The following is a 19824-nucleotide window of genomic DNA, read 5'->3' as shown; positions in this document are numbered from 1 at the left end:
CATAGCGAGAATCTCCCGTGTGTGACTCCAGTCTGGAGTGTGCATGAGTGAGCTTTCTCCAGGTACTGCAGTTATACCCTCACACAGTCCAAAAACATGCATTTGAGGGTAATCAATGACTCTAAATTGCCCTTGCTTGTGAATGTGAGTATGTGAGTGATTCTCCATCTCTCTTTTTGCTCTGTCGTCTGTACCCTGCTTTCACCCGCCATCAGGTGACATCGGAACCGGTGCCCCATGACCCTGAGCTTGATACAGTCACATAGCGGAATGATGGATGTGTGTTCCATCACCTTTACAGGAGAAGAATCCCCCTGTTTCACAAAGTGACCCAGCCCTTCTCTTGGCAGAGGGGAGTGTGTATAGACTTATTGATCTATGTGAGCACATAACCTCTGACTTTAACCTGGAGCTATCTTGCCAAGTGAAGCCAAATAGGGTAACAAGTGAGGTTGGACGAATGGAGGTCAAGAACACCATGCTGCCTTTTCTGTGGCAAAAACAGGCTGAACTGCTGAACACGAGTCCACCTAAAGTCACCAGGGAAAACTGACTCTGCCTTCAAACTAGCCACACATGAATCCATTATCTCCATTATAACATAATTTGTTATAAAAAAAAAACAGCTTCATCTGAGCCTGAGCATCAGTGGGGGGAAATTGAATTTTTAAGGCTTATTGAGGTATCTTCCAGCATCATGTCAGGTCGACTGTCAGCAGGCTTGGATTTGATTCAATAGAGAGGCTCTGAATTGACCAAAGGAGAAATGTAACACAATAGAATTGAGATCCACTTGTGCTATAAGGGCAACTGTTAAAAATTTCTCCTGAAGGTTAAGCACGTCTTATCTGCAGCTCATGAGAATGTATCTATGAAATGATTGCTGCAAATTAAAGCTTAACAAGTCATTGAATCAAATGTTTTACTTACATCTTCCCACCATTGCTGAGGATGTTTAACGAGTACAATCAATGTAGACACAGAGGATTATAATGGTGTGGTATTATCTCAAGCACATTGTGCTCGTCACTTGTGACCTTGATGAATATTTAACAACCAATTATTACCGATACCAAGATAATTTCACATACTGTTTCAGGTATATACAGAAAGCTGCTGTGGTTGACATTTCCATACCACGTGCGGGCATACTGCTGCACAATGTAATGGTAAAGTATTTGAACAGAAGCCAATGCACTTTACAGAATCGTGCGGGGTAAACAAAGGAAAGTAAACCAAATCTGTAACTTTAATGGCAGTAAGCAAAACAAATATCTTCGTCAACCTAGGAGATGGTATAACCAATTACTATTGTCATTTTGAATGCTGCAGTGATTGTTTAATTGGAGGCTTTAGGCTTCACACAATAATGTAACAAAAAAGAAGGACTAAGAAACCATAGCACATTATGTGACATAAATACTGTTTCCTAATAATGTCCTCGTGTGTGTATGCTCCGTATCACAAAATCAATGCGGAAGTTTATTGATCCTAAATTGCTGCACACTACATGCTTCCCGTATGCAGGAGAGGTCATGACTAAGAGTCTGCTGCGACGTGATCATGCAAGCTAATCCACACCCTGCAGATAGTCTGAGCACAAGACCCTGGGGTTCACAAAGTTATCAAACATATGAAGCGTTCATGAATTCAATCTGTCTTCCCGAGGCTTGGCAGCGGCAGTTTATGTTTTTTGAGTGAGTCATTTTAAGAGGAAAAAAAAATCCCAACAACAAACAAACACTGAAGGTAAGATTCCCACAGGAGGTAAGGGGTGTTATAAGAGGAATCACGAGTGTTGTGTGTGTGCAGATTGATGGACAGACCGGCATTATTATATCTGTGCAGTGACAGAGATACCCACAGCCCCTGTGCACCATCCTCTGCCCGTCGTTGGGCGTCTTATCGCTCTTCCACTGCTGATTTATGGCTACGGCTTTCGTCTTCCTTTCCCACAGTATCAGCAGGTGGTGGATGGGATGGAGTTTCCCAGCAGCCACTTTGGGATTGGTTTTCTGCCTGACAAACTGCTGCAATGCAGCTCTCACCAATCTGCCAACCAGGGAATATGTGCCAGTTTTTACTTTTAACACATCAACACTTAGTCCACCGCTGTCGTGGATTTAGGCCTATTAAAATAAGACAAGAAGAGCATGTGTGTGTGTGGGTGCATGCTCTTTTTGTGTTTTTGACCTGCTGTTGAGACTGTGTGTGTAATCTCAAGAGAGAAGGAAGACTGACAGGGTTTGCACCTGCATGAGGATGAATTCATTTGTGTTCATCAAATCTCAAGTTACTGTTTTATGCTGCGTGGTTCCTTTTACCCCAAACGCAGCACGGAGGAGCACCTCCTGCTGCTCCGTTTTCAAGGAGACATTCATGTGGAGTTGCTGTGGTGGGATGATTGATGGTGCTAGCGTTACTTTTGCCCCGAAGGAGTGCAATGACGAACAGTACACACTGCTCTGTATTTTAATTTGGCTTGCTCTTTTCCCCCCCTTTCTTCTAAAATCTATCCAGCTCGCACATTTTGTGATATTCTGCAGCACCACAAAACAGTGAGATAAAACATCACGACCTGAACGAAAGCATCATTTGTAAAAGGAATGATGGGTATGCAAAATGTTTTCTGTTTTCAGGAGAGTAATCTATAGATTTATTACCTGCTTGTGAACCTTTGTAAGCTGGTCCAGGTTGTTTTCAAGAAAGGAAATCTTCTGTTTCTGGGTGAGATATCCTCCACAATCATCAGGCTGTGCACTCTGTCGATAGAAACATAAATTGTACAGCACTGTAAATTAAAACAGCGAGAGCACTTTAATCAAAAACTTGCAATCATTGTAATACCACCACTTTTTATGTGATGGATCGAAGCTGTTCGGGGGTGTTGTGTTGTAAAGTTGCATTCGCTTACTTTTCTAACTCGCGCTGTGAGGTCTTGAACAAAAAGCTTGCGGAGGTTGTGCAGGGTGTGGAGTTCACGAGCCTGCACGAAGAGGAGACAAACCAAACACAAACAATGGTGCAGTTAGAGCAACATCTACTATCTCATGTATCCGTGGCTTGTGAGGGGGCAAGTGAATTGTACCAGAACATAATGACTTACAACAGTCTCTTCCAGGCCCTTGAGGTCCTGCTTTGACTGCTCATGTCGTTCATGGAGAAATCTATAGACAGACGAATAGACTGTCAGGTAGATAGATGGCAAATACAAAGTCAACTTTTCCATACCCAAGTGATTACCACAGTGTTTGTCCAGAATAATTCATGAATGGAGAACAAAGGCAACAGAGACCGGCTGCCCCCAATCGTGGGCTGCTACCCATCTGCCATCTGATGAAATACGCTGCAAAGGTCAATGCAGAAATGAGCCTATTAGCAGCCAGCTGCCATCTTATGATGAAAATCCATTGAGCAGATGCAAAAAGAGTACAATTTGAAGAACTAGGCAGAAAAGGGGTAAAAACATTAGCCTCCAGCTAACTTCATCCACCGTTTCTATGACTGTATTATTCCTCAGAGAGAGCCACACACTGTAAATAAAATGACAAGAGAGCGCTCCAGAGCGGGAGGGAAATAAATAGACAAAAGAAAGACAAATGACAGAGAGGAATGGAAGACTTGGATCAAAGGAGGCAGCTTGCCCCCAGGCCTCCATATGGTGAAGTGTTTGAAAGCTGGGCAGGACAGTAAAGCAGCGACTCACGTCATTTCCTCCAGCTGCCGGCTCTTGTGATGCTCCTGGCTTCTGAGACGTTCAAAGTCGGTGTGCAGTTGCTCCAACTCCAACTGCTGCCTCTGGTTACAGCTGAAGAGGTCAAAACAGGCTCATTCAGGGATTTATGTATTTAAATATATGCGATTTCAGCTGGGAGGAACACAAAAAGCCAGTCCAGAGCATCAATACATTGCATGATAAAACCTTGAAACAGAATTCAACGACCACAACTGAATGCTGCAAATATGTGCATTGTTCATGGGCTTGTATTATCTTCAAAGTTGGAGGACATCAGAGTTTATCAATTACTAATAGGTTTTAGTAAAATAAAAAGCATGAGAGCTCCCAAGCCCCCCCAAAAAAGATCATCTGAGTTGTCAGTACTGTGGTAAAAAGAAGGATCGCTTCTGCATGTGGGGTTGGGGGTTTATTCTTGCCCTAAACTCACATCAGCGTAGTCGCACTCACAAAGACATTTTGGAGGATCACAGAGGTACTTTACTGGCCCAGGTGTCTAATTATGTCACAACCAAAGCACTGAAGTGCCCTTTTATAGTACAGACAGACCATGGTTTTATAATAATTGGTGACACTTGTACACCTACGGGCCCTTTACATCATTTTCAATGATTTTATACATTTTCCTCCACGTGTCTAATCTGTTCAACTTTATGTGGTAATGTGAACTGATGTGTGTGCGTTTGTTTGTTTCTTTGTGATGAACTGTCAACCTGTCTGGAGTGTACCCAGCCTTCTGCTCAGGCCCCCTCAGGATCCCTAAATATAATAAAGCCATAGGGAAAAAGAATGAATCCCTGCTTCTTTTTCACATGCGTTCAAAATCACAGGCCATCCGTCCATTTTCAAGCTTCTTATCCAAATCAGGCTGTGCAAGCAGGATAAACGGAGCAGCCCAGCATGTCTTTTCTCCACAGCTGCTCTCTGGGTGTTAGCAGACACTCCCTGGTCAGCAGGGAAATATATTTTAGTCCCCCGAGAGGGTCTGCCCACTTGTCTCCTCCCAGATGGTCATGCTTCATACGGTACATCATCAAAATGGGAAACCTGATTGGACAGCTTTTCCCTGAAGCAGAGCGAACAAGCAGCTTCTCTTATTGAGGTTCAGCAGCTTTGCTAAAGTCCTCCCACACTGCGCTTTCCTCACCATGTAAACCACCCACGTGTATTCATCTCAGCCACTCAAGCAGCTACAGCGGAGTGTTAAACTCTGCTTTTGAGACTTTGTATTCCCCGTTTGGGCGTTTCCATGCCACTTATGAGGGTGAAATTGAATTTCAAATTCAAACTCAGCTTAGAAAAGTCTGTGCCACACATATCAAAGACAGAAGCATACTTTTTTTAAATTGATATCGCTACTTTAAAGTACCATTTGCATATCTCAATGTATATTTTTCAACAGTTTCTGAAGTGATGTGTAGATTTTAGAGAGATGCTGATTTAATATCCGACAAAGTGAAGAATTATAATGAAGCACTGACTCGGTTAAGTCATCAATGGTCTTCTGCTTCTCATTGATCTCATCTCGAAGCCGCCCGAGCTGTTTGCTGTGCACCTCACGGTGTAACTCCATCTGCTGCTCCAGGGCCTTCTGAGATATGGGCAAGAAGGGAGGATGAGAGACACATTTAGTATATGCTGACAGACAGAAGGGAAACTGCACGGTGACGTGGAGGCACAATGAAAATAAAATGACTAAATAACAAGGAGAGAATTACACATGCCAATGCACATGTGGACCTCGGGAGCCACATGGGAACTGAACACAAAGCAGATTGTGACACACTGCAACTGAGATCAGCTAATGAGGCTGGAGTGTGTGACACAGAAACACACACACACACACACTCACACACACCAACATGCAGAAGCACTGATGAACACATCCACAAATACAAATCAGATACTGGCAGCTGTAAAAATGTGTTTTATTTCATAATCCTTAAGCATAATTGTATATTCTTGTGCAGCATATTTTTAAAGGTATTTTGAAAGGAGGAAATCTGTTTTTCCCCATAATGTTGCCATCACTTTAAACATAATGCAAACAAGATTTTTATACGGGTGAAAAGAAAGTTTGAGTTTCATATTGAAGCCAATATTCAGATAAAAGTTGTCAAAAGTTTCCTTTATTGGCTATTTGCTTCAGAAACAGCAGCAGAAAGCTGCATGATGACCCTGCTGCCATGTTACAAATGCTAAATGCAACAAAAGAAAATGGGCTTGTGCAGTCAACTTATCTGTAGGCGACAGCATGCCGCTCACATCTAGTGTAAACTGTGCTTTAGGTAAAGTGTATGTGTTCTTAGTTTATACCAGGTTTTTACCACTGTCACCATGAAGAGAAACACTGCCTTGTCACCAGCATGCTTTATGCAGGGTTTACACGATGACACGATGAGTTATGAATATAATTTTGTCATCATTTGTGGCACATTCTTCACATTCTTTATGTGATGTAACGCATCTGAATAAGGTTCCTAAATGGGTGTTTCATTGTGTGACATTCCAGATATTTGTGTTTTTGGCTTCCAATATATCTTCCACTAATATCTAGAATCGCCTGAAATGGAGAAGTTTTCAACTGAGCATGTCGATTAGTTGTGATGTGTGGTGATGCTTAATAGAGCATGACAGCATTGGTAACGTATTCTTGATGGTTAGGGTCTGTGACAGGGTGGCATGACAGCACGAGCTTCCCTCAGTTTGGCTCTCTCTGTAGCAGCAGCATCATCACTGCGCAACTCTCTGGATGTGGCCCAATCTGGAGCATGTGAACTGTTCAGCAGTTGATGGTAGAATGACTGGGGTGTGTGTCGAGCGATATTTACACACCAAATTCTCCCGATTTGTGACAGATTTGTGAGAAAAAATGACGATGCGCACAGCAGCGCAATAGCATGGAACAATATTGGTGACCACGTGTAATGACTCGTGACGATTCTCCACCGTTTCATGCTATACATTGTAACGTATGAAAACAGGTCGCTCTCTCCATGAACGTCGTGACGCCTCTGCCCTGAATCATATAATTTAGGTCAAAGTCGTGATCCACGATGGAATTGAGATTCGTGCATTTCATGACTTCTCTGTGTTGTGTGTAAATGCAGCATTAATGCTGCCATTGAGTCACTGGTCCATAATCTAGTCCATTAACCTCCACCTGTTCAAGTAGTTTCAGGAAGTGCATCCAGTGTATAATTTGTGCCAAATCAAGAATTACATGATTCGCTGTGGCAACCTTGTATATGAGCAGGCAAAATGACTGGGTCTCAGTTTGAAGAAAGAAACTGCAGAAAAGACATTTCAAGATATGAGGTGCATTTAAAAAACAAAGGAGGATTTTTATGGATGTCTATGTTGGCAATAAAGCTAAAGATTAGCTTTTTGGACATTTAAGATGGTTTCCCATCCTTCAAATGCTTTATTTTTTGAAAGAATTTGAACTTGCTTCGGTTTTGTGAAAGAATATTCACATAAAGGTAGACACGTTTAGAGTTCACTTGGGCCTCTTTGAAGTCCTGAGTGCAGGGAAGCATTTAAAGTTGTTATTTTATTCTTTTTTCATTCCACTCGATATCAAACTGTCTTGAATATGGCTTCACTAAAACTTGGATTAAAAATGTTCTACCTTCTATCATACCTTCCAAATGCAAAAAAAGATAAAGAAAGAATACATAGACATATACCTCCATGCACATGTGTTGACATTTAGACTACAGTGAAATCTAAAACGTTTAGTCTCAGGCAGCCAATCGGGGCAATTTAGGATAAAGGTCTTTCTAATGCAGTCCTGTAATGCATTTCAAAAAGAAGACCTTAAATTGAGCAAGATGGCTTGAAGCATGCATGATACATTTTAAAAAAATTAAAAAGGTGCACCTCAACTAACAAATGGATGTAAAAACTGAAGTCTTGCCTGGAACTAGTGAATTCTTATGTTTTCCAAGCATTTGGGTACAGGCTGCCGTGTTGTTTGCAGTATATATTGTGAACTGAAACCAATACGGTGCTGGCAGCAGCTTCATATTGCGCAAACATAAAAGTGGCATTGATCATCTCATCGCATGGAAACAAATGCAGGTAAGCATATTACCAAATATGTGAAACTTTCCGGATTAATAGTTCTGTTTGCTGCAGTCCACACAACATTTTCAAAGATGAGTCCAGGTACCAGCACAGACGGCACACTCACACATGAATGCAAAGCAATCATTGTTGTCAAAGACACATACATGCACACCTGCAGCTACCTAAGTGCTGTTGATTCAGTGTGATAAAAGGTCAACGCACTAGGTAGCTTTCTTTGTTGTCATGGTTACCTTTATATCACAGGGATCCTGGACAGATGTGTGTGTCTCTCCTCTTGTTACCTGTGACATGCTCTCTGAGACACGCACAGGCACACACACACACACACACACACACACACACACACACACACACACACACACACACACACACACACACACACACACACACACACACACACACACACACACACACACACACACACACACACACACGGACAGGTTATCTGTCTATGTCTCATAAAGCTGCGTACCTATTATTCACCAAGCAGTTAAAACATAGACTATAGTCTGACCTTAAAAAAGCTTACCATAGTTTGAGCTTAAACATTTTACAAACCAACTAACCACACTCTGAACTGAAAACAACCTAACCATAGACGGATGTTACAGTAAAACAGACCCTCTAAACATAAAACGGCTTATCATAAACAAATTACCACAGTTCATCATAAAACAGCTGGCAATAAACTGACCTGAAAACAGCCTGACCATAGTCCTCCATAAAACAGCTTACTGGCCAAAACAATTGCATAACCAAAGCTGCTCACAAAACAGTTTAACATCCATATGACCTTAAAAGCAACTCACTATAAACATACAATGTTTTTTGGCTTTTTTAATGGTAAACTCCCCTTAAAACCGTGTGACCATAGTTTGACAGTGGGACAGCCTCACAGTCGTTGGACCTTCAACTTGATTACCATACTCTGACCATAAAACAAGTCTTGAACCAAAAGTGTGTTGATTCTCCAGATTATGGCTTCATTTTAGTTCACAGGGTGTCATAAGTCCCCATGGGTCAGTGAGCAATAGTTTAGATGAGCAAGCGCACATACACACACACAATAAGATTCAGTGAGGGGCAATGACGGTGACGGAAATTAATGTAAACGGAGGAAAGTTGCGAGGAAAGTCCAACCGAGAGTAAATAGATGAAAGACAATTACACACAGATGTTGATTAACGAGGTGAAAGTAGCTTGACTTTGACAGCGCAGCAGTATCTGCACCTCCCATTGACAAGGGAGTCAGCGTGATCCAAGTCATGCCCCAGGTGAGATAATAACTATCTGCAAATGACATCTATTGTGTCATGCTGACCTGATATTGACTCACTGCTGTTGACTGGTGTCTGATGATGAAATTACAAAGCTCTCCAGCCTGTACCGGGTTGTGCAATCAACGCGACTTGCAGTACTTTGTAGTTATCTACTTCTGTGATGACTCGAGGACAGCCTGGCTGAAGCGTTTAGTTGGACTAAAATTGATTTACCAGTCCTTAAATACACAGTATATTTAATGTGAATCTGTGGGACTGAACAGGAAGAATGATTCATATTGCCTATAGGGTCTGATTTGTGAGTTTTTCCAGTGTACTGGGACTGCCTACAGGTACATGGACCTTGCACAAATTTGAAATGCACCATTAATCTATTGGTGCTGGTGTTGTGAAAGGTTTGGGAGCTTTTTCTGTTCAATACCTTTACCCTTAGTGGATTTCTTTTTTTTCCTCAACAGGATAAAGAGGCCATTTAAACTCTCCACTGAAGCCAACAAAATTATTTTAAATCAGGCCCTTTTTGGCAGAGCTAAAACACAGTGACAGATTTGTTGTGTATTTGTCATTTATTTGGTTCAGAACATTTTTCTTTTTTCGACTGACCTTAGATTTGTCTTTGGTGTCTCAAGTCCTCAACTTGGCCAGATGTGCATTGCTCTAAATATTGCCTTTCACACAGCAGCGCCTCACATGATCTCACTCGGTATCTGGGAGCATCATTTACAGTTTTAATCCCGTCAGGACAATGCCATTTCTAGACCGATTTACTACTTGAGCTGTTTACTTGATTTGGATCAAGATTGAACAAGGACCTGATTTTCTGGCTGTTTGATTGGATTTGTTCCTGCAGCCTTGTATTGGGATGGATTTATCAGCAATAAATCTGATGTTTTCCCCGTCAGGCCATATTGAAATTTTCCTCCTTCAACTTCGTGTGTCTGTGAATGTTAACATCTTTGCCCCTTGTTTACAATTTCTCTCACGTAAGCTCAACTCGAGCCCAGGGCAAAGGCATTTTATTACTGAAGTAGTAGCTACACATTTTATATACACTTACGATGTCTGAAGAATACTAATAATCCCTGAACTTGAGGTCTGACAAGACACATTTTATACAAACAAATAGATTCTGATATTTTATTAGTTCTTGGTCTTTGTCAGCATTTTCACAAGGTGTTTTCAGAGGTGCACCAAGGTCAAACCTCAATTTCCAAAGTTGCATGGTTTATGGTGTTGTATTTGGCACGACAGAAATAGAATTTCACGTTAATCCACTTCTTTGGCTTAAACAGAAAAAAGATACAGGAAACATTTGTCTTTCCCCGATTTTTCCTTGAGCACCAACAACCATCAACAAAAACCTTTAAATTATTGTATAAAATCCTTTGTTTCAAATTAAAAAAAACATTTTTTAATGCAATTATTCATTGATTTGTAACTTATTTAACTTGTGTTGACCCTTGCAAATGTAATGTCTTGGTTTCCTACATAAAACAAACAACATAAAGAAGATTTTTTTGTTGGCCTTGGTGTGGCGAGACCACTTCGGCAGGAAGTCACAGGGTCAGCACAGATGAAGATGTAAGAATTTCTGAAACGTGTCCTTGTACTCTACACTTTTATGCTTGCTTCTTTGAAATCAAGTGCTGTTGTGTTGTATGGTGGTGTTATCTTTCTCAGAAATCAGCGGTTTTGGAAGAAAGTGCTTCTTCATTGAAAAAGAACTTTTGCCGTGACGCATTAAATGTGATGTTTTTGTTATTTGAATGTTTTCAACACCTCCAAGTCTGACTACACGGTTTTCTCATGGAAGAAAATTGCCACATCTTTCCAGGTAGGGAGAGATAACCAGGAAAGTATTCCGTGGTTTTATTCGGTAGTGATCGAAGGGGGATCAAAAGCAGCAGCTATTACGCAGTTGCAGTACCGGCCTGTTGTGGCGATAATGGGGCTCATTTGTGAAGATTTTCAAGACGCAGGCGGCCGAAATGACTTTTGTCTGCAGGGTGGTGGTCCTCACTCTTTATCACAGAGTGGCAAGCTCCAACATTCGGGAGAAGATCAAAGACAGGCTACTATTTCTCCACATTGAGAGGAGCCAATTATGCTTCTTGGACACCTTCTTGTGGAGGCCTACCAGCTGAAATATGGCCCAGAGGATAAACCCAGGACCCAACTGAGGAGATTATATCTTTTGGTGAGTTTGAGAGAAGCTTGGGTCACTCAGAGGAGCAGGAAATAAGATGGCTGGATAGTGGATTTTCCAACCATGAGACAATCTTTACAGCTCTGCACCAGGGTCATGATTTTAAAAACTAAATACAATCACTGAGGAACTACATTTCTGTCACAATTGCATTTTTGTGCACTCTGCTTTTTTTTTACATACCATGATCATAACTACACTATAGATTTCCATCACTGCAAACGTGTTTATGTTCAATAAAATCTCATTCAGTCATTATCTTGTGAGAACTGCAGTAGTGTTTCATGTAGTATCACCAATAGATAATACATGACAATACATGAATTTGACTAATGTAGCTCACTATCGCCACTCGAACAGCTAATTACAACAGGCCCTTTGTGATCACTCACTTTCACTCACTCACACAACCCACACAACATTAGACACACTTGGAGTTCAAAATCTTGCTCAAGAACAATTTAGCACATGGAAACGTCAAGGTGGAACTCAAACTACCAAATTTAAGATTGGAATTCACTCTATACTGCTTCATGAAAAATCGTGTTTTTTGGCTCGATGAATCATTGCAAACCAAAGTGTATTAGTATGAAGCTATTTAAAGACTGTACAGTATGTGTTTGTCTGTACCAAAGACACAGGAATCTGGACCCCCTTTCATTCATTGTAAAAATCAAAATCCTCCAAGCTTCATGTAAATTAATCCTGGTTACATTGACAAGGAATGTCTGTCCTTGTCTTAGCTCTTATAATTTATTCACTGGATATCAGCAGCTTTGTGTTTATCCTACTTTTTTTTTTTAAATGGAAGTTTGGCTTCATTTTGTATTATAATGAGTCTTTACCTTGAGCTTGGAGTTTAGTCAGCTCCTCGGTCAGAGAGTCGTAACTGTTCTCGAGCTGCCTCTTCTTCATTTCCACGTTCTGCGTGTACTCCGTGAGAGAGCGGATCTTTGCCTCGTGCTGAAAGTCAGAACATAAATACACAGAAGGTTTACTGAGAATCAGGCGGCTCCACTGAGGGGAGCGCTGAAGACAAAATACATTTTCAGCCTTTTATCAATGGAAATGATTGAATATTTATGACATTGAGTCATTTGAGAATTTAACCTGACGCAGTTGTCACATGTCCTTCAAATGACTTGCAAAGTTTATCATACGGCTTTATCCTCAACGTTAACTCATGGAGTCCCAGTGTAGCACATGCTTCACTGTTTGTTGGGGCTATTCATTTTCTTATTTTTATAAATAACTCATCATTCTGTGGAACAGTGACAGGTATTACATAGTTACCTCATACCTCAGCTTTTCATCTGTATTAGACCATCATAATAAATCACTAAAAGCAAAGTGTTGAATCCTTCTCTAGTACCTACCACTACTGGAAATGTTCAATTTGGATGTTCACACTTCAGGTTATTGTTTTTCAGTTTTGTTTTGTTTTTTAAATTATGTCCAAAATAAAGCTCTAATAAAAGGAGACCTTCACACAGGACAGTTTGTTTGCCGATAGTTTCTGCTTCTACTATCTCATTTCTATCATGTTTTGAGGACACAACCTCTCCACAGACTAATTAACATCGTCCAAGAACTATGTAGCTGATTGTGATGCTAATTACACTGATGAAGAGTGTACTCGAGACGTCATTCAGTCATTTGTGCTGGTAATTAATAGTTTGCACTGGGAAATTTCGGCATATTCGGCTCTGATTCATCCACAATTTCACTTACACCGTCAATTTTCCACTTGACTGACAGATCAACAAACGTCTTTCAAGCACCACATGATTTTCCCTCCTCGGATACTCATATTTCTGCCCACAGCCTCGGTTCTCATTACGTGTCTCACCTGCGAGATGAGGAGGTGACACGAGGACAGCTCTCGGCCGGTCTCCTCCATCTTGCGGTGACACTCCATTTGAAGGTTGTCCAGGTGGCGGCAGCGCTTCACCATGGACTTCACCTCTGACTTTATCTTGCTGATGTAGAGACGAGCCACAGTGAACTCCTCCTCGATTGCGCCCGTGATCTCCATGGGCTGGAGACGAATGAGGCAGAGACCAGGGGCGACAGTTGAAAGAGGAGTCGAGTAGATGTTTGATCAAGACTGAGTGAGAGCTATCTAGAGCCAGCTGGGGGTCTAAAGCCTATCAGTCACACTTTCTGGGGGAGTGAAGCATCTCAGAGACATTTTCGGGCATTTTGTACGCACAGTCATTAGCCTAACTGCATCATTTAGCTGATTCTGCGGCTCACAGGTTCTGAAATGAACTGTGGAGAATAAAATATTTGCATTAATCCAAACATTATGGAGAACATGTCTATAAACTATCTCTGGTGGTCATATGAAAATATCATCATTCAGGTAAATACAGAGCACTGGCTACATAGTAATGTTGTGTCATTGTAAAGAGCCACAAAGCAGCAGAAATTTGTTTCAAGTACAGGACACATCATTTTACACAGATGCTAAATTTGTCAAGCCTAATTAAGGAAAAATGTGTGGAGATATATGCTGAAGGCATTCAAGATTTGCCACCCTGTCTCAGGTTTAATATTTCATTCAGTAAGGGTGCAGTGGTCCATTTGTGATGCTTTGGCACCAGCTAAAGAGAAATGTACAACTTTGGAGCCTGATATTGATTTGACCAAATCACTAATTCATAGTAGGTATAGAGACTTAGAACAACGTTTAATAAAATATTGGGAAAAGCGTGCCAAATTGCAGACTCGCATTAAGCACTTTCACTTTGCTTGTGTTTTACAGGTGATTTGCAAAAAGGTTCATATAAATAAGATTTGAATCAACACAGTGAGTTGCAGGAGCACTGAGCCCCCACACCAGCACTGAAATGTGGAGTATTCAAATATATTAATTCAATTTGTGTGTGCTCCATTATTCATTTACAATGCTTCTTTGCAATAGATGTGATCCCTTTAGAAAGCCTGCTTATTTCCTTTGTAGATTTACGAGGAACATGCATTTGTGGGATGAGCAGCAGAGCTGAAGATGTGAGTTGAAGAATTTACCGAACTCTCTCTGCCAATGCCAAACTGTTTTCATTTGCTGTTACTATCACTGTTGTTTTGAGTTTGTGGTACCTCCAGTGACTGATTAGCTGTTATGTTGCCCAATCCAACCACAAATATTTCAGGGGGTTGAAGTTGGGACTGCTGACAATTTGTAGGTTGTCATCTTGAAGGATAGAGTTTGGTCCCAGACTGAGGAGATACGGGACTGTCAGTGTTTGATTTCGATATCTTCTGCATTGAGATTGTAGCCAGTGATAGCAAGTCTCATTTTTCATGGGAAACAGATGGAGCCTCACATGATCTCCAACAAAAGATGTTACAGTCAATGCAGCAACAAGCAATAAATTCAAAATCTTTTCCATTCTTTAATATAACAATATCACAACAGCAGGGCCATATCTGAACACATTCCTGAACATAAGGCTAACAATAATAACAATGAGCTACCCATCCGACACCTCTGGTATCAGAAACTCAAACCAGAAGTCAACACATCAGCAAAGAAAAACTAGTTGAACTCAGAAGATTTGCAAAGTTTTTCCATGATCACAATTCAACTTAGCCCTGCAGCTCTTCCCACTCATGCATGACATTTCCAAACGTGGCATTTAAAATAGAATTAATCAGATTTTCCAATGATATATGACTTATTTCCGACAAGCTCTGCTTTTGCATGTTGTGTTGTGAAACTTGTGCTTCTCTGGATATTGTCTTTGTTATATTTATTTGTTGTGTATACAAAGACAGAGAGTCTCTCACACGAAGCACACAGCAGCGCATGACAATGGTTTCACATACTGGCTCAGACTTTCTGTGTGGAGCTTGCATGTTCTCCTGGAATGTGGGTTTTACATTAATTTCCAGGAAATATTTTAGGACACCGCATTTTATTCAGTCACAGAAACAGCATTTTTGTTGTGTTTGTTCCTTTGCCAAAATCTGCCACTCACCAGTTTGATATCTTTGTTTCCAATGATGGTGCTAAATTCACTCAGATCCTTCATGAGCCCATTGAGAATCTCAGCAATGCGCTTTCTTTGGTGGCTGCTCACTTCCTGGATACGAGACAGCTCCACCTCTAAAGCCATGAGCTGAGCCTGAGGAAAGAGAGAACAATCAAGAAATGAATCTGTTTCGAGGCCGGAGGAGGTGAGAACGAGAGACGAGGAGAGAGGAGAGAGGAGAGAGAAGGTGTTGTGGGAGAATTCTTTTGTGACAAGGAGAAAACACACAAATGATAGGGAGGACAAATTGTGTATAAAGGCACTGAGAGAAACGGGGCGTAGATTCTTTTAACCTGGGTGCTTGCAGCGCAAGGAGCTGCATTTTAACCCCTAATTTCATTCTTGCCCAAGTAATCCAAGAAGCCAAACGTAATAGACCCTAAATTACAAATCAATGAGCCACCTAGATTCAACTCAATGGCATCTGCACTGAATGAAAGGCAAAAGATTGAGCTTGTTTTAACCTTTCCCCTTTCATACAGCAAGCTCATTGTAAAGAGGCATGCTGCAGCTGCAGCAGCCAAAACACAATGAAACAGTTTGGGCTCAATAGATGCTACAAGTATGGCAAAGTAAAGTCATGGAAAAATGCTGCTTGTTCCTACTGCAGACGATGGACCTTTCGAGCTACTATCCCAATCTTATTAGCATGAGCAACAAGTCAATAAGACCGAAAAAACTACCTCGCTGTAACACAATCACGGAGAAGGGTCTCTGCAGACTGCAAAACAGGGTCGTGACTAGAAGTCAGACACAAGACTGGAAGCCTGGAACCTTTTTAAAATCACAAACAAATGCAAGGAATAGGTGGGAACCTCCTCCAAATACCGTGTTTAATGAGCTATAGTTGAATATGACAATATTTTTTCATTCATTAAAGTATTTTCATGGACATATCAAATTACCGCATTGGGACAGGAGTCCTGCAGGCGCAGTGGACCCGACATAAGTCTCACAAGACCAGTTTCACAGTTGTCGGTGTACAGTGGGAAAGAAATGTTGTGGATCTCAGACGAGCAGCAGCCAAGAGGAAGTCAACATAAAAAGCTGCCAAAAAGATTACAATGTGTTTTTTGTTTTGTTTTTTAACAATTCTCAACTGTTATTGATAAAGGCGTGTATGTCAGGCCAAAGCAAACTTGCTCTTGAGGACAAACAAGCTCATATTAGGTAAGATGTAATATAACAACACTCGAACATAAGACCTAACAGAGTGAGGGTAAAGTCCTTGTTGACATATTCAGTTTGCTGGCGTGTCTGAATGACTATAATGTTGGGTCAGTCGGTCAGTGCATGTGTGTGGGACAGGCATACACACGGACTGTCACTGTCACTTTATTTTATGACAAAATGATAATATTTCTGGTTTATCAAAATCGTAAATTCCCATATTAATGCATTCAATTCATTGTGTCTAGTTCCCATCTCGAGAGAAATAAAAATGCTGAGTTTCTCATGGGCAAAGAAAGGAGTTTAGTGTGTTTTGAAACAGATATTTCCCTTTTTTTTTAATGCAATAACCTGCTGCTCAGTGGCTCAAATGTGTTCATACTACCAGTGATGAATTATCTCCCTTTTCATATTCCCCATTTAATCTTTTCCTTGAAGTAGGAATTCTTTCTGCAGGTATTGATGAATCTTTTTTTGTAAAGTCATCACCAAAATTGGCTTCGCATTCCATTCTTTATTTACCTGTGAACAGTTTATAGCTTTATGTGTGCATTTTTGTGAATAGTATACTCTCACATAACATTCTCTATAATACTGTTTTCCATTTTTGCCTTGTTTTAGTACTTTATAAACGCAATCGCTCTTCATGTTGATGGATGAGATCTGTTTGCAATTTGCATGTTCTTCTTGTGCATCCATGCAGTCGTATATATCTTAGTCTTGTCGGGCATGAGCACGAGACGGCACTTTGCTGCTGCGACCCGTAAATATTATAGGAAATCTTATTGTTTATTGTGTATTAACTGATATATTGGTTTCATTTTGTAAATATGGTATGTTTCTTTTTAAACCTAAGTTAAAAAGGATTGAAACGTGTTAGTAGTAAATATATTCTTTTGCTTGCAACAACATGACACAAATCTTTTTTATGGCAGTCGAAAATTGTTGTGTGTGGAACATGGATTATAACAGAACGAAACTGGTGTTGCTGACTGCTGTGGAGAGGGAAAAAAAAAAAAATCCAGCTCTGAGGCAAATAAAGTTGCCAAATGCGGAAAAAGGAGTCGTGCCTTTTTGGAAGTGCAATATTGAGTTTAAACTACAGGGTCTCAAATAATTTAATATGTTTAAAAGGAATAAGGTGAGTTTTTATGGTATTGGTTACGAGTAAAGGAAAGGCACTGGTTGTAATTGTTAAAGCCTATGGTAATGGACTCAAAAGGAGATAATGTCTCGGCATGTATGCAAGGTTCACATGTGTTTAAGGTTCCAATGAAGTTGAAAGGTTTATGTATTTTGTGACCTATCTCAGTCCAGGCTGGACTTCTGTTCATTGGGATTGGCTCCAGCTAAATGGTCCCAGACTGAGGAGGTGGTGTGAATAAATGGATGCTTCTTAAGTGATGTAAATGCCAATATATTCAAAACCATTAACAAGAATGACCACAGCAACCTCTGTAGTAGCTAAAAGCCTGTTCTTGGTTCATAGGCTGTTGAGGACTACAAGATCCCAACAGATAACATAGTGTGAATTCAAAGTACGTTATTTTGTAAAAAAAAAAAAAAAAAAACTGTTTTTATGGAGTTTATGTAAAACCTGGGAGTATTCCTCATAAACATTTGTTATTTCATGACAAGTAGGATTATGTGTTCTCACAGAAGAAATGCACATGAACTTCTATTTTAGTTTATCATCCCGATGGACCAAAAGACAATTGAAATCCTTATGAACCACCTTCTTAAATACAGCAGGATTAACTCCTTCATCATAGTCTCCATGCTTATCTTGTTCATTAACTTCAAGTCTCATTGTCGTTTTCCAGGTCACAGCACATGTCAAAATATTTGTTCAGCACGAAAGGCAATAAATGATCTACTGAAACAGATTCTTTATGAATAAGTGAACAGATACAATACCAAAGGTTAATAGAAAGTGTTCAATAAGGATTTATAAAAAGATGTTGAGAGTTTCTTGGCTGAAATGATGAATGGAGTTAATCATAATGGCAGAAAAAGAGAGGGTTAAGTGGGCAGATGGATGAAAGATGTTTAAATGAATGGCAGTGACAGTGAGAGATGACATCACCTCCTGCAGAAGAACAGAGGAGGTTCCTCTGAAAACAAAATGCAGAAGTCAACAGGGACGACGGTGGGACGACGACACAGATGAATGTACTCACTTGTGCCATTTTTCTTGGTCAATGCTGACCCATTTCTACTGTAAGTATGAAAAACTCAAAAACTGCTACACTGCACATTAGCTCACCAACTGGGATGGCAGAGTGATGGGGAATTGGGTTTAAAAAACCAGAACGAAGTCAGTTAAAAAGACCCAGAGAAGCCAGAATAATGGGATTATATAAAACATTCCAATCCCGGCATTCACTCATATAGTATTCTTGGATGCATTCAGTTATACATCTTGTCAGATTGACAGACGTGAGGTGAGAGGTGAGAGCAGAACGAAAGTGAAAAGGCCGTGGAGGAGAGGCGCCAGGAGGAATGATAGAGGAGTGAGAAAAGTTTCTGAAGGGCTTAGCGGACTAAATTGTGCAGTGAGTAGTTGTACTGTCAGCTCCTTTCATCAGTTTCTGGATCTGTCTCTATAAGAAAGACAGAGATGGAGGAGGGAACACTCAGGCAGATTGTAAAACAGTGCATGAAATATTGAAAAGGCTTTAACAAGGTGAATAATGGTGGATTCACGACACAGAGTAAGTCATGATAACTGCATTAGTGTTTGACCAGCACTGCCAGTGGTCTTTATTTAACTTCCCTCTCTTTTTTTTTTTTTTTAACTTTTTCCAGGTACTTTTCTATTGTTTGGAAGAAGTAAGTCAAATGAACACCTTCTCAATTGTCAACAAATAAGCAAATCAAATGTTTTTGACCTGTGAGGCACGCCTCTCCATGTTCCACACAAGTTTAGACTAAAACTTAATTCTCAGTGTATACGTTGAAGAGTATATGACTAATTTCTGCAGCGAGAAGTAGCTCAGACGATGAATCAGAGGAGGCTGCTCCAGAGGCTTTTGTGGCCAAAATGGTGACAATCTGGCAAATAGGCAATACCACCATGTTGCTCAGGTGAGAGCAGAATCTCTTTCCTAATTTTGGTGGCTATGGTTCAGTTAGTAGTGTGGATTGCATTTCAATCGCAAGGGTTTGAGGTCAATACCCCCATCTCACCCTGTCCATATTTTAAAATGTCCTTGAACAAGACCCTGAACCCCGAATTGCTCCCCATGGAACTTAAGCGATTTCATTGCAGCCGTCACCGCTGATGTGTGTGAATGGTGAATG

The 19824-nt window shown here is 40.6% G+C and overlaps 1 protein-coding gene across 1 annotated transcript in view; it reads right to left on the bottom strand.

Annotated features, from left to right (window-relative positions):
- kif5ab (kinesin family member 5A, b) overlaps window positions 1–19824 on the bottom strand; it is a gene marked incomplete at both ends in the record, with an annotated part of 77824 nt that overhangs the window by 10729 nt on the left and 47271 nt on the right. Inside the window, 9 exons of the mRNA XM_080494386.1 lie at window positions 2664–2762; window positions 2915–2986; window positions 3107–3167; window positions 3707–3808; window positions 5218–5327; window positions 8059–8123; window positions 12160–12277; window positions 13164–13352; window positions 15298–15444. Coding sequence (XP_080350512.1) covers window positions 2664–2762; window positions 2915–2986; window positions 3107–3167; window positions 3707–3808; window positions 5218–5327; window positions 8059–8123; window positions 12160–12277; window positions 13164–13352; window positions 15298–15444 — 963 coding nt within the window. The remainder of the gene's footprint in view (window positions 1–2663; window positions 2763–2914; window positions 2987–3106; window positions 3168–3706; window positions 3809–5217; window positions 5328–8058; window positions 8124–12159; window positions 12278–13163; window positions 13353–15297; window positions 15445–19824) is intronic.

Source organism: Blennius ocellaris (genome assembly GCF_963422515.1).
Source record: "Blennius ocellaris genome assembly, chromosome: 4".
Classification (NCBI taxonomy): domain Eukaryota; kingdom Metazoa; phylum Chordata; class Actinopteri; order Blenniiformes; family Blenniidae; genus Blennius; species Blennius ocellaris.
The sequence above is the reverse complement of the archived record's forward strand: the minus strand, read 5'-3'. Positions and strand labels throughout refer to the sequence as shown.